Here is a 16,192-nt window from a genome sequence, read left to right on the forward strand (position 1 = left end):
AGGAGGAATTGCGGCTTTAAATAGGTACCGGTTAATATCAAGAACTTCTAACCGATGCAAGCCTTTATTCAAATTGCTGAAAAAGAATACAAAGTTCATATGGGACGTATATTGCAAAATACAGAAGGACGTATATTGCAAATGGGTGTCCAGTAGAATCCAAGTATCGATATAAAGCACCCTGAGATTATAGAGATAGATACACTGGGGGCGTCATAGTTAAGCAGTTATATTTTATTTTTGTCCAAAGGGGAGTTACCCAAGGATAAAAATGAGGCTAGAAGAGTAAAATCTGGAGCTGAAAGATATCTGCTAATAGAGGATGGCTAATATCGGAAAAATCCCGAGGGACTGCATTAGAAATGTATATCGGCGGCCGAAGCTAATCAAATCATTGCAGAGATACATGAAGGAGAGTGCAGAAATCATTTAGCAGGAAGATCTTTGGCTAACAAGATAACAAGACAAGGATATTTCTGGCCACAAATGTGAAGGGATTGCCTTCGATATGCAAAGAGGTGCATTAAGTGTCAGAAACATGGTCATGCAATTCATGTTCCAGCAGAGGAATTTCATTGCGTGTCAAATCCATGGCCGTTTGCTTTATGGGGGATGGACATTGTTGGACCTTTGATACCTGGGAGAGGCAAGAAAAGATTCATGTTTGCTGTGACTGATTACTTTACTAAATGGGTAGAGGCTATAGCTTTACAGCATATCAAAGAACAAGATATTATCGGATTTTTGTTTGAGAGAGTGGTATGTCAATATGGTTTACCATATGCTATCATATCAGATAATGGTCCTCAGTTCATTGGAAGCAAGGTACGAGATTTCCTAGAATCATATAAGATCAAGCATTTCACATCGGCACCTTATTTTGCTCAGGGGAATGGGCAAGCTAAGGTGACAAATAAGACTATTATAGATAATATCAAAAATAAGTTAGAGGACAAGAAAGGCTTATGGGTCGAGGAGCTAAACAGTGTATTATGGGCATACAGAACAACTCCGAGAGTTGCTACAAGAGAGTCGCCATTTACTCTGGCCTATGGGATGAAAGCAGTAACTCCAGCTGAGATGGTAGTATATACATCTAGAACATTGCTTGTGGAAAAAGGGTTGAATGAACAAGGGATGCATGCAGAGATCTTAAACTTAGAGGAAAAACGGGAGCAAGCAAGAATTCAGCTTGATTATTACCACAGACAGCTAAGGAAAGCATTCAATAAGAAAGTTAGAGGAAGAAGTTTCTAAGAATGTGACTTAGTACTGAAAGAAGTCACTCAAGCGGCAAAAGAGAAGGGAGCTGGAAAATTATCAGCAAATTGGGAGGAGCCCTATATTGTACACAAGGTGGGACTAAACAGAGCATATTATTTGAAGAATGCTGATGGCGATTTACTTCTAAAACCTCAGAATATCAATAATTTGAAGGTATTTTATCAATAATGTATTTTTCAACTTTATTAAAGGAATGAGCTATGTAGCAAGAATATTCATGATAATAAAAGTTTTGGATTCATAATGCAATTATGTTATAATATTGAGTATGAAAGTCCTGTTATCGACATAAATGTTGGTATCAGGCATATTGTCAAAAAGTCCTGGTATTAGAAACAATGGCATATACCAGGCACATAAAGTCCTGTTATCGGCAGAAATGTTGGTATCAGGCATATTGTCAAAAAGTCCTAGTATCATAAACAATGGCAAATACCAGGCACATAAAGTCCTGTTATCGGCAGAAATGTTGGTACCAGGCATATTATCAAAAAATCATGGTATCAATAGACGTATTGATATTAGGCATATCGCCAAAAGCCCTGTTAACGACAGACGTGTTGTTATCAGGCCCATAAAGTCCTGGTATCAGTAGAAATGTTGGTATTAGGCATATTATCAAAAGTCCTGGTATAAAAAACAATGGCTGATACCAGGCACATAAAGTCCTGATATCAGTAGAAATGTTGGTATTAGGCATATTGTCAAAAGTCTTGGTATAAAAAACAATGGCCGGTACCAGGCACATAAATTCCTGATATCAGTAGAAATGTTGGTATTAGGCATATTATCAAAAGTCCTAGTATCAAAAATAATGGCCGATACCAGGCGCATAAAGTCCTGATATCAGCATAAATGTTGGTATTAGGCATATTGTCAAAAGTCACCAGCAAGGAGGAGGCATCATATATCATATTAATAATAAAGGTGCGTTGGTTAAAATTTTATTTTAGAAATAGTTGCTATGATTGTACTTATTGGAATATTTTCATACTTAAAAGTGTATCGCCGATACTCTCTTTTTTGTGGAGGGTATCGAAAATTTCATTTTTCTGGTGATACAAGTCTTAGTATTGCCGATACTCTCTTTTTTTGTGGAGGGTATTGAAAATTTCATTTTTCTGGTGATACAAGTCTTAGTATTGCCGATACTTTCTTTTTTGTGGAAGGTATCAAAAATTTTATTTTTCTGGTGATACAAGTCTTAGTATCGCTGATATTCTCTTTTTTGTTAATGGTATCAAAAATTTCATTTTCTGGTTATATAAATATAAATGATTATTTTTCTAAGTGTCTTAAATGAAGTATAGATGATACTCTCTTTTGAGATGAGGGTTGCGAAAAATTATGGATTTTCTGGCTACAACATATACCAATGTATGGTACATTGCAAAAATGTTTCAGATTCAAATTCCATAGGCATTAAAGGATATTACAAGCAAAAATAGAACTAAAATGGCTGAGTAGAGAAAATGTTCATAAGGATAAAAGAAAATAGTAGCAATATTGCAGAGTATTACACAGATGTTACAAAAATCAAGCAGGAAGGGTATTAAACAAATCATCTATGTCGCTGAATTCAGTAGCAGGGGGGGCATCAGCAGCAGGGCAGGTAGTTGTTGTAGTTGCAGCAGGAGGAGTAGACGGAGTTGTAGTTGGAAGTTCCTCGATAGGAGCATTATCGACAGGAAGCCCATGCTCTGCAAGAACAGCAGGAGGAACATATGGTCTGAAAGCTTCAAGCCGATCAGCAAGAACATTCAAAGATGTAATAACATTGTTAAATTCATTATCGGCAGCTTCGGAAGCTTCTTTATACTTTGCTTCTGTGATAGCAAAGTCTTCAGTGATTTTCTTCAGTTGTTATGCATGTTCTTTCCTCAGAATTTCCATATGTGTTGCAATCTTCTGTTGAAGGGTTTGTTCAGCAATCTCGGTATTCCGTTTCAAGTCGCTTGTTAGTTGGCTGTTCTCTCATTTCAAGCGAGTTACTACTTCAGTTTGTCAACTTCCAGCTGTTGACTCTCAACTGTTTTTCTCAAGCGAGCAATGTTACGGTCTTGCTGATAGTGAGAGTCGAATTGGGCTAAAGCAGCAACTTTAGCCTAAAAATGTAACGAAAATGGATAAGCAGATAGAAATGGGAAATAAAGTAAAGGATATGTAGTAAAGAAAGGAGGATGAATACCTTTTCCATAGCATCACAGAAGGTTGTTAAGCGTTGTGAAGGAGATACAGAGCACATAACAAGCTTATCCTTTGGAAGAACACAGTTGGAAGACAGGGACACGCCTAAATCTTCAGGGGGATTATCACCAAAAAGCGAGGCGGTTAAAGGAATATAGTTTCCATCACATAGAGGGAATACAGGCTTGAAAATTTCACTGGTATCAGAAGGAAGGGATTAGAGTGTTTGTCTTTCAGCAAGCCCACTCTCCCCCTAGGTGTGTTTGCGTTTCTTGGAACTAGATTGAGTATTGGTATCTTGTGAGGAAGTACGAGATGTGTCTTTAGGAGGAGCAGAACACTTATCTTTGGAAGAAGGGGTCCAAATGTCTGAGGGTGGAGCAGGATGCTTGTCCTGTGGAGCTTTGGCTGATGTAGTGTCAACAACTTTCTTTTTTCCTTTAGCAGGAAATTGGCGCTAACACTTGGGTTCGCTGACAATTGAGGGGCCATATCTGTATACAATAAACGATACTGGTCAAATATATTTTGTAAAAGCGGATATTCATAAAAATCAGGAACTTCTTTTTTAATTTGGGGAAAAAGATTTGGAGTCATGGTAAGATTGTTATCTAAGTAATCAAAGAAACTCTGGGGAAAACTAGGAGGAAGTTCATGCAAAGTGAAGGAGGACATAAGAAAAGAAGGATCGTTTAAAGGATTTGTTGAAGGAGATTGAGTGGGAATTGGCAACTGACCCATTTTGTGAAGAGCCCAAATTTGAAGAACATAAAGAGGTGCTCGATAATTTTTGATGTCGGGAAGAGCAACAGTAAGGCGAGGGTTCCTTTCTTTATCAGCCCCAGTTTTGATATCGATCTCTTCATCAGTTCCTTCTAAGAGTTTAAGCACTCTATCGGAGTTCCCACGAGCTTTTTCAAAATGAGGGAGGATCGCGAAAATATCTGTGAAGTCTGGGGGGAATTGTGGGATTCCAATATATATAAATATCGAAGTTAAGTCAAAAGGAGGGTATACCTGAAGAATTGAAGACTTGATGTTTTAGAGGAGGTTTTGCTGGAGGATCAGCACTTTCCTAGTCACCTAAAACAATGATGGGGTACTTGGTCCATTCCTTGTCGCTTTTATGGTTTTTGCGGATAATACCCTTGATGTTTGATTTGTTGTGTTTTCTAGGGTAAAAATATCCAGGAAGTTTTTCACCAAATTTGTAGTGCTTAAGGATATCAGATAATCTGATTCTATCGGTTTCATGCTTTTCTGGGGAAAGGTGGCTATTGTAGTAATTGCAGATAAACATTAACCTCTAGAAATTCCCCATTCCTTGACCAGGGGAAATGTTCAGATGGTTTAATATTTTGCGATCGAGATTGGTCAGAGAAAATCTCAATCTAGCGGCGAGTTGACCAATAGTGACAATGATCGCTCGTCTCATGCCACTTTGACATTTGGTAAAAGTCCGAGTACCAACAGTGTTGCAGATAAAGGGAAGTGGGAATTTGATAAGCAGTCTGAACTAACATTAGATTGGGTATTTTGATGAAGAAAAGGCTAAGTCCATGCTTCCATTGACTTGTATCTTCAAGAGTTCCGCACTCAAATTCTGAGGCAGTGGTTTCAAAAGGATGACAAGAGATCCCTTCTACAACATAAGACAAATCCCAAGAAGTTTGGGGTCGATAGCGCCTCGAAGAAGTAGAGGCGAGATTAGGACTACGAAGTCTATCGTCAGAAGGGGTTCCTTCACTACTAATGATATCATCAGAGAGGGTATCTTCACTGGCCATTGGGAGGACTATAAACAAAGATGCGAGGACAAAGGTATTTTTAGTACAGTCAATTTAATATATATATCATATTATCAGTAATACAGTTATCAGGTTATCGAAAATCGCAATATAAATAGTGTTATATCGGAAAGTTCGATATACTGATATAAACAATGGATATATCTGATAGGCAAAACAGTATGATGAAGAATATCTAAGTCAAAAATCTTAAAAGAGTCAAGATATAAACTTTTAAACAGTATCAAACATGCTATAGTATTGTTTACAGTAGTGTAAATATGAACATACCCAAGCTTACGACATTCAAATTTTAACAATCTCTAAAAAACCTTAGTGATAATTATAAGGGTGTGATTTATACTGGTGTGAGTTATAGCAAGATATGGTATAACAAAACTAACAAAATGCAGGAGGTTACAAACGTACTTGTAAGAGTTGGATTTCTTTTTAAGAATTTGAAGGCAAGAATGCAGCAAAGAAAATCGCTTTCTAGAGAAGATGTAGCGTATGAGAGAAGCTTGAAGTTGTGGGAAAGCTAACCGGTTGGTTTTAAATTTTTGTCTGATAATATGGACCGGGTTGATATTTGGGCCCAAGTTGATATAACTGTTTCTCGAAAAGTTGAAATGTTTGAGTGAAATTTCAAATTTTTGAGAAGGGGCGATATAGTGGGCAAATATCGTGCCTATAGATATTATAATTGATATTTCAAAACTTGAAACATTGACATAAGGGTCAATGCTTTGGTATATTTCGTGGTTATGTTCAAACATTTGCAGGTATTGAGCGGGAAAGAGGAGGAAGAAGACAAAGGACACGTGCCAGAGATTGGATGGGTCAAAGCTAAATCAAGATACTATATAAAGACTAGAAGAGCAAGAGAAGATTCATTAGTTGATAATTAGAAAAAACCATTACAAAGAGGAGAGAGAGAGAGAGAGAGAGAGAGAGAGAGATTGTAAACTGTTATCGCAAATCAATAAAACATAGATTCAATTCATCTTCTCCCTTTATGCTGTTCATTCATTATGTTCATTAAGATTGTGTGATCTTAGAACATTCAAGAGGTGTTCTTGGACATCACAAAACCATCACACGTATCACATTTAAACTAACGTTGCTAACCCATTTTTGAAATTTCTGTTGAGTTCTTGATTATTGTAGTTTACCATCTAGTTGTTGCTCTTGTTTTTAGCTATGCCCTATCAAGGGTTAGTTAGACTTACCTCCCATTACTAGTTGCAAATAGTGTTACTTCTCTATTTTCAAAAATATTATTGATACCCTCTCAGTTGCAAGATCCAACGGCTACGATCGAGATGATTTTTTTTTTTTCAAATGAAGAAACATGACCGTTGGATCTTAAAATGTGAAGAGGGGTGTATCACTAATATTTTTGAAAATAGAGAGGTAACACTAATTGCAACTAGTAATGGGGAAGTCTAACTAACCCTTAAATCTATGAAGAGCTTTGCTTTTTTACCTTGGAGTTTGCCGAATTCCATCATGTCGCCATGCATAATGCACCCATCAAATTTGGACACATCAGAGACACCCATCACATGTTTCATGTCTAGGATTGCAGCATTTTGGTATGCGTAGTGTTAGTTTATCTATATTCTTTGGTTGGGTAAGCTATACCATGTAAAAATATATCGTGATATATCATGATATTTGTCGATATCTATTTAGATTTCAGATAAATATATATAAATATCATGATATATTTAGAGATATATACGACTGTAAATATCGGTGATATTTGCGATATTTAGAGATATTTTGTGATATTTTGAGATATTTTGTGTATGTAATAATTTTATTTAATATTTACCATTATATTTTAAATAAATATAAATAATGTATCATAATATATCAAGAAATATCTACAATATCCATGATATTTATTTATATTTTGAATATATCAACAATATTTGCATGTGAAACAATGTCAAAGAGAGGAGATATATCCACAATACATATCGAGAAATTGAGTATCGATAAATATCTATATCCTGATATTTTGTACGAGATGTAAAAGTCTTTGGGTGTTTTTACATCATGATACAGTTATGTGTTTCAGTGATTGGTGAATCTATTATTAATTGAGTTCATCTACCACGAGTCTTTGCGTGTTTTTACATCATAATCCAGTTATGTGTTTCAGTGATTGGTGAATCTATTATTAATTTCAGTGTACCACTGTCTAACTTCTGTAGCTTTTAACTTGTCAGTCACAAATCACAATTGTCGCTATCTGGTAAAACCGTAAAACCATCTGAAACCCAACTGAATTTCTGCTGCGAAAACCAATGGAACTCGAACCTGAAGCATTAATGGGCGACAATTGATAGGCCTATCCCCCATATGAATTTTGGGTCCGGCTGGCCTGTTCCTGTTGAAATAAATAGATGGCTTGAGCTTGCATGGTAGATCTGCACTCGACCTTTTGATATAGCTTAGGTTACTGCTAACACTTCATAGGCATAGACTTCGCAAAGCCTGATTTTTCAGAAAACTATTTTTGTTGTCATGGCCGGGTGTTTTGAACTTTTAGCCTGTCCATTGAAATCTATTGAAGCTACGCACACACAAAGTCTAAGCTCGCAACTGCAAAAATTTATAACAAATTTACCAGAACTGCCATGGAAGCCTGCTATGCACAACATAATTTACCTTGTCTATAAAATACAAGAATCTTAAATTCCATCCTAGCTCAAGTAGTCGAGTGTACAAGCATCAGTGCTTCAGTCTTCTCTTTATCTGCATGGTCGAGTGTCTCTATTAGTCTATCTCAAGTACTTCAGGTGATTCTGTACTTGGAACTCGTAGCTCAAGTACGTAGTTAAGTTGTAGGGTTTTACCGATATCTCATGCATGATTCCTATGATATATATAATTACACTATATCACATGCATAAAATAGCGCAGCAGAAACAGAAGATCGTACCTTGGTCACAACTTTCAATTTGAAGTTCCAAGCTTTGATCTACTGGAGAAGATGATGTTCTTGGCACACTCAAGATCTTCTTCTTCTCAACTTAGTTGGAGTCAAGTTCCAACCACGAACGGGAAACAACCTTTGTTCATGAACCAAGAACCAACAATGGCTAGGGAGGTTACCACTTATGGAATCTCCACAAATTACTAGCTTCTTCTTTAGAAAATGTTGGAGTCCACCATTAAAAGAGAGAGAGCTTTTCTTTATTGTTTTTGGGATGATCAATATGTGAGGGGTAGGGGGTCTATTTATAGAGCTCTCCCACCTCCTCAATATTGGATAGGATAGAGTCCTATACTCATCTAATATCAGATAGGATAGAGTCCTACACTCATCCTAATACCAGATAAGGATAGAGTCCTACACTCATCCTAATACCTAGTGGTTATCCTTATCTTGGTGGTTTAACCTTATCTTGGTGGGCGTTTATCCAGCCTTATTTCCAACATCTCCCACTCACCCACAACGGCGAAGAAGGTTTCTAAGAGAAGTATTTAAGTAGAATGCTCAGCCATTTGTGTGTCTCACACGGCAAATGGTTCGTGTGACCCTAGCACACATATCATGATATCTGTGAAGTAGCAAGTCGCAATGAAAAGCACGACACAGTGATCTACCATGAAAGTGATCTTAAAGAAGATGAATCCGAAAACCTAATATCCAGAGAGTGTGTGTATACCCCAAGATCTGTTTGTTTCATCACTTTGACAAATAACACTCATCCCTATGAGTCCACACCATAAAATAAAAAAACGTATCACATGATTCACAATTATCATCAATTGTCACGGCGGGTAGAATCCGGTGATTGTGTGATAAACCTTCAGTTCTTTTACCCTTTGCACGCAAGTCATTGTCGTCAGAGTTCTACCAACTTCCCAGTATGCATCCAGTTAGCCTTTTAGTAAGAGCTTGTGGGGAGCAAACCAAAGTTACGAGTAGTCCTCTTATTTTCTTGACAAGGTCAAAAGTTCAAGGAGAGTACCATTCGATATGTCTTAAACAAAAAACATATCAATAGAGCTCACATAGCAAGAATTTTTAGGGATATTTATTTTCTTGCTCTCAGGTGGTCAACTATACACATGTTGTGTGAAAACATGTTATGGAAAGAGTATCTAATTTGTTTACTCAACAATAGATATATGTATGTCCACTCATACCATGCAAGTGTTGTCATCCCTAATAACAATTCCAAGGATACTTTGCTCCCAATTGGCAACAACTGTTTGTAGGTTTAGACAGAATCTTCTCTATGAAGCCTGTTTCTTCTTATCTAATTATAAGAAGGGGCATGACTCGGCACTAGGTCCACCCTTCCCATAAGGTTTAGTGACTTGTCAAGCTAAACTCCCCATTTTAAAATGGAAGTGACTGTTCATGTGAGTGAACCAGTCAACCCTACTGACATACATATGAGATGATAAATAGTATAATGAGAATGCAATCGATCTGAAAAAAAATGCACGTTTATTCATTAAACCATCAAAGTGTTCTTAGCATAATCACATCCTCTTTAACCCAAGCATTTTTACATGTGCAAGGAAGAGTTCCTTTGGAATAGGTTTGGTCAGTGGATCCGCAACTATCTGATCAGTGGATATATGTTGTAGAACCACTTTCTTCTTCAGTATCATTTGTCGTACGTAGTGGTACTTTAACTCTATATGCTTGGTTCTTCCATGGTACTTTGGATCTTTAGCATATGCAAAGAGCAGCCATCTTTGTCGATCGGATGTGAATTGCTTCAGCAGCTCTTGAGAACACTGACAAGTGTTTGATGAATCGTCTGAGCCACACAGCCTCCTGTGTGGCAGAACATCATGCAATATACTCAACTTCCATAGTTGAAAGTGCTATGGAAGTTTGCTTCTTCTTTGCTCGGGATATAGCACCTCCATTTATTATGTAGGTATATCCCGAAGTTGACTTCCTCTCATCAAGGTCTCGGCCCGGTCGGCATCGGAATTACCCAATCGGTTTAAGATCTTTCCCCTTGGTAGACAAGTGAGTAGTCCACGGTGCCTTTAAGATACCTCATTATCTTCTTGACTGACCTTCCGATTAATGCGACCCGGATTTGTTTGGAACCTTGGTACTAACCCAACTGCATAGCATATGTCGGCCTTGTACCAACATTGCATACATAAGGCTTCCGAGCGGCTTGAGTATGGTATTTTGATAGCCCGAAGTTTCAAGCGATTCTTGGGAGACATTTTAGAACTCAAAGACTCTCCTAGACTTATTGGGAGATCCACTTGCTTGCAATCAGTCATGTTGAATCTTTCCAAAATCTTCTTGATATATGTCTCCTGAGACAAAGATAACAAGCGTTTGGGCCGATCCTGAGTTATTTTAACTCCTAAGACATAACTAGCTTCACCCATGTCCTTTATTTCGAAGTTTAATGACAACCACTCCTTAGTGGAATTTATCAATGCATTATTGTTACCTGCTAACAAAATGTCATCCACATATAAAGATAGAATCACAAAACCATTTTTAGATATCTTGACATATACGCAATGGTCCTCATTTACCATTTCGAATTTGTCTTGAAGCATAGCTTCATGGAATCTCAGATTCCACTGTCTAGAGGCCTGTTTTAAACCATATATATATGGATTTGTTCAGTTTACACACTTTTGTGTTCCTGACCCTTGATTGAAAAACCAGTGGGTTGATCCATATAGATTTCCTCTTGCAATTCTCCATTGAGAAAAGCAGTTTTGACATCCATCTGGTAAAGCTCTAAATCTAAGTGGGCAACCATTGACAAGAGGAGACGTATGGAGGCAAATCTCACTACTGGTGAGAAGGTGTCCTCATAGTCTATTCCTTCTTTTTGGTTGTAACCTTTTGCAACAAGCCTGACTTTTAATTTGTCTATGTTCCCTTCTGCATTTTTCTTGATCTTGAGAACCCACCTGTTCCCAATAGATCTCCTGTTTGGAGGTAGATCAACTAAGTCCCATACTTTGTTTTTCTTCATCGACTCCAATTCTTCCTTCATAGCTTCCATCCACTTACTTGTATTGGACCCAGAAATAGTCTCCTTGAACGTTTTAGGTTCATCAGATATTTCTGTAAGTGCATTGGTCATATTTATCTCCCCTTCAATCTCAAACCGACGTTTGGGGATATGGCCTCTAACACTCTTACGAGGTTGAGATTGATCAATCAGTTGACCAATGCCATTGAAACTGGAATCAAGGTTGATGAAAGTTTCATCTTAGCCTTGTTCAACAGCAGTTATAAGGTTATCAACTTCGTAAAGTTGTAGATCCTTATCAACCTCACCCCTCATTGGGTATTGATCCTCTAAGAATCTGACGTTACGTGCTTCTATTTCTGTGACATGCCCTTGAGTATCCTCCCCTAGGAAGACTCTCACTGTATCTTATAAAGACACTTCTTTCCAGGAGCACTCAACTTCCCAAATTCTCGATTTTGAGAAGTGACAAAGGCTGCACACCCCCATGGTCTAAGGTAGTTCAAAACGGGTTGTCTACCAGTCCATAGTTCATAGGGTGTTTTGTCAACAGATTTTGAAGGAACTAGGTTAAGTATGTGCGCAGCCATTAACAATGCATCACCCCAAAATGAGATGGGCAAGTTAGCCTGAGCCATCATAGATATAACCATTTCCAGCAGGGTTCTATTCCTTCTCTCAGAGACACCATTCTGCTGAAGGGTATGGTATAAGGAATAGTTAGCTGTCTAGCTATACCCTTATTTTCACAGAGTTCCTTAAACTCATCAGAAAGATACTCACGTCCGCGGTCAGTTCTTAAGGCATTTATTGTCCTATCAAGTTGATTCTCAACAAGGTTCTTGTACTTTTAAAACAGTCCAAGGCGTCGATTTGTGAGACATCAAGTACACGGTCCCATGCGCGTGTATAGTCATCTGTGAAGGTAATGAAATACAAAGCCCCATGCCTTGTTGTTACATTCATTGGTCCACGGATGTCGAGTGAATAAGTTGTAAAGGATAAGTTGCCCTTTTGGGCTTTCCCAAAAGGTTTCTTGGTGGCTTTTCCAAAGAAGACAACTTTCACAGTTTCCATTTTAAGAGAGAGGTTAAGTTACCTAACAACCCTCCCCTTGCTAAGCGATCTATCCCATCGCGGTCCAATATGTCCTAGTCTAGCATGCCACAATTGGTAACCAACCATTTTAGACATAAAAACTTCAGTTTGTGCTAAGTGTAATGTCATAAAAGAATTCATTAAACAAGCATGACCTATCAAACTGTTATTTAAAGATATCTCAAGAGAGTTCTGGGAAAAATTAAACACATAGGATTCTTGAAGTAATTTCAAAACTGATAAAAGATTTCTCCTAATTGAGGGTACAAAGAGTACTTCTTCAATAAGGATGGATCTCCCACTCGCAAAATCCAACCTACAAGTGCCTGTGCTCAAAACATCAGCTACACTTTGGTTTCCCATGTGGACTCTCCGAGTTTTTTGTGGAAGTTTCCGGAAATCTTCAAACAGGGACCTATCCCGGCTTATGTGGTCTGTCATTGCTGAATCTACAATCCAATATTGTGATGAATCAGACAGCATGACAATACTTATCACATTGACAGTACTCCTGGAAACTATTTCGTCATTTTAAAAACATATACCTCCACAGAAAGATTGCCAAAGGACAAGGACATTGAACCATCGCGGCAGTTTATAAGCGCATTGGCAGTAGCCAAAAAGGGACGCCCTAAAATGATCGGAACAGAGTCGTTGGCGACTTCTGTATCAAGGATAACGAAATCAGCAGGATAGTAGAAATTATGAACCTTAACAAGCACATTTTCCACTACACCCTTAGGATACTTGATAGACCTATCAGCTAATTGCAACGTCATTTTTATAGGTTGCATTTCCTGTAGACCTATTTGTTTATATAAATAATAAAGGAGTAAGTTAACACTCACCCCCAGGTCTAATAAAGCAATGGCCGTGTGAGTATTCCCTAAGGTGCATTGTACAGTAGGACGACCAGGGTCATTGTATTTAACTATTCTATTGTATTCCGTTAAAGTTGGAAATTGTTCAGTTAAAAAGGCGTCTTTAGGAATCTTTATCTTACGCCTAGTAGTGCACAACTCTTTGAGAAACTTAGCATGGTGAGGTAACTTTTTAATTGCTTCAAGAAAAGGTAAGTTTATCATTAGATTTTTAAAAACTTCCCTAATCTTGTCAAAATTTGTATCCTTGTTTAGCATAGCTAATCTCTGACGAAATGGTAGTTTCTCTCTATATTTAGCATATGGATCAATATGATGTTTAACCTTGGCTTTATGTTTTTTAGGTTGTGGTTTAACAGGTACCTCTACAGGGGTAGGATCTTTAGTTATCATTTCAGTATCTAGTTTGATATCCTGTGTAGGGACTACTGGTGGGGTAACTATAGGCATAGTTACGGTGTTATCAACCACTTTGCAAGAACGGAGAGTGGTGATGACATTTAGTTCACCTACATTTGCATTTTCAGTACTAGTACTACCGTTTACCTCAAAGGTTGTGCTTGTTGTTTTAGGATTAGGTATTGTTTGACCTAGAAACACACCTTTTGGTTGTACTTTCTCTTGTGCTAACTGCTGTAGTGAAAGTTGGATAGCTTGTAAAATATGTTGTTGGGTTTGCATAAAGGCATCAAAACGATCCGGTTGTGGAGGAGTGTTAGCTATAGGTTGTGTGATAGGAACTATGTCACGTTGATTATTAATGGGTGGATTATTAATGGTATCGGAGCATGTAGATTTGTTGGTAGATGTAGAACTGTTCTAACTTGGTTTTGCAGGCATCTAGACCAACTGTTATGGTCAGAATGATTTCTGGAAAGAAAATGATCGATTTTTGTTTTTATGAAAAATTGATTGGTTTTACAGTTTTTGATTATTGGTGGATGTAATTTAAATCACGGTATGTATTGTGTTATTGTTTTTATCCATGATGTAATCTTATGTAAAGATCAAAAGATCAAGATTTGGATTTGTCGAGATCTGGATCTGAGTTTTTCCTCGTGGAGCGCGGGTGGAGCGCGAGTCGCACTGAAGCGCTGGAAGTGAGCACGCCACGCGCCTTATACAGGCATAAGGGGAGCGCGGGTCGCGCCCTTAATGCCAGAAAGAGAGAAATTGAAAGTGAGCGTGCCACACTCCTTATACAGGCAAAAAAAAAGGAGCGCGATAGCGCTGATACGGCTTGAGCATGAGCGGGCCACGAGCCTTATACAAGCACAAACGGAGCGCGGGTTGCACCCTTCATGGCAGAAAGAGAATTTTTTTTCTCTATAATGAGATGATTTTCGTTTGCTGTTTGGGGGTCTATGAAGTGATTTCATGAGGTTTCCAGTGAATGAAACTAAAAGAGTTCGGCGAACAGGATGGGGCAATGAATATGGGCCATAACAGTTGGGAATTTATTTTCCATTTTATTGTTCATATTTGCTTATTCTATATGCATGTTTTTATTTGTGGATGTTTGTTAAAAACTAAGCCCACATGAATAATAGATAACATGAACATAAACCTGAGCAGTAAACAGAAAGATTCTTAGATCTAAATAACTAAGTGGGAGCGGGAATTTAGTTTCATATAAATCCCATGGTCTCCATTACTGGTTTGTTGGTGATGTAATTATACTTGCGCGTCTGTTTTAGTGCCTTCCTCTATATCGGATGAGTCTAAATTGTGGATCACCAGAACAAACTTCTAAAGGATAACTATATGAAGTTATTAATGTATGGATTCACTTCTCCATCTGAAGGGATTCATTACAAATAATGGACTAAGAAGTTGAGTAATGGTATACACTTAGATGCAAGTAATGGTATCCTCCCCATCGGAGTCATTGTTATTATTTGAAGGACCAAAGAAGGTCAGCATTTTAGTTTTACTTGTCTAGATGGCATGTGTCCACTCTAACGAGTGGTGTGCTGTTAAGTTGACGAGAAGTAGAACTAATAGGAAAAACCTCTCTACACGAATGTAGATATGGTAAACGTCCACACTATCGTGGCTTACTACTTCTCGGTGTGTAGGGTGCTGACGGGTTAATTAATTAATTTTTTAAGTTAACTCCAAAAGTATTTCCACGAATGTAGAATGGTAAACTTCCACACTATCGTGGCTTACTACTTCTCGGTGTGGAGGGTGCAAGTGATGGGTTGATTAATTAATTAATTTTTGTTATTAACTCAAGAAGTTTTTGTCCTACATAATAGTTATTTTATGTGATTCTCAGGTTTTCAAAATGGTTACTTTCAACCCACTAGCAACTATTCTTCAGAAAAACAAACTTCTTGGCCCTAATTACATAGACTGGAAACGCAACTTGGATATCGTGTTGACTGCTGAAGAGTACAAATATGTACTCAATGAGGAATGCCCACCTAAGCCTGACGATATTGCTGGAGAAGAGGAGAAAGGAACATATAAGAAGTGGATCAAGGCAGATAAGATGTTGTGGTGTTACATTCTGGCATCTATGTCAGGTGTGCTGCAATATCAGCATCAGGCCATGACCACGTCTTATGATATGATGGCCAATCTCACGGAACTCTTCGGACACCAGAATAGGGCTGCTAGGCAAACTTCCATGAAAAACTTGATGACCACAACTATGACTGAAGGGACTCCTGTAAGGGATCATATACTCAGGATGATGGCTTATCTGAATGACTTGGAGATCCTTGGAGCTGATATCGATGCAGAAACGTAGGTCGATATCATTCTTATGACGCTACCTGAGAGGTTTGAACCGCTCTGCCTTAACTACAACATGAACAAAAGGTTGTATTCTTTGGCAGAGCTTATGATAGAACTTCAGTCAGCTGAGAGTCTCTTTAAGCATAGTTATGTTCAGGTTTATGCTACTAAGAAGGTTTCTACTTCTACGCCTAATGGCGGTAAGAAGAAGAAT

At 37.9% G+C, this 16,192-nt stretch overlaps 1 protein-coding gene across 1 annotated transcript; it reads left to right on the forward strand.

The window, feature by feature from the left end:
- Positions 1 to 5,413: 5,413 nt before the first annotated feature.
- LOC147504870 (uncharacterized) lies at positions 5,414 to 15,991 on the forward strand. The gene is made up of 2 exons (XM_086605391.1): positions 5,414 to 5,438; positions 15,591 to 15,991. The coding sequence occupies exons 1-2, from the start codon at positions 5,414 to 5,416 to the stop codon at positions 15,989 to 15,991; spliced, it is 426 nt and encodes a 141-aa protein (XP_086461517.1).
- The last annotated feature ends 201 nt before the right edge of the window (positions 15,992 to 16,192 follow it).

Source organism: Coptis chinensis, chromosome 4 (genome assembly GCF_015680905.1).
Source record: "Coptis chinensis isolate HL-2020 chromosome 4, ASM1568090v1, whole genome shotgun sequence".
NCBI lineage: Eukaryota > Viridiplantae > Streptophyta > Magnoliopsida > Ranunculales > Ranunculaceae > Coptis > Coptis chinensis.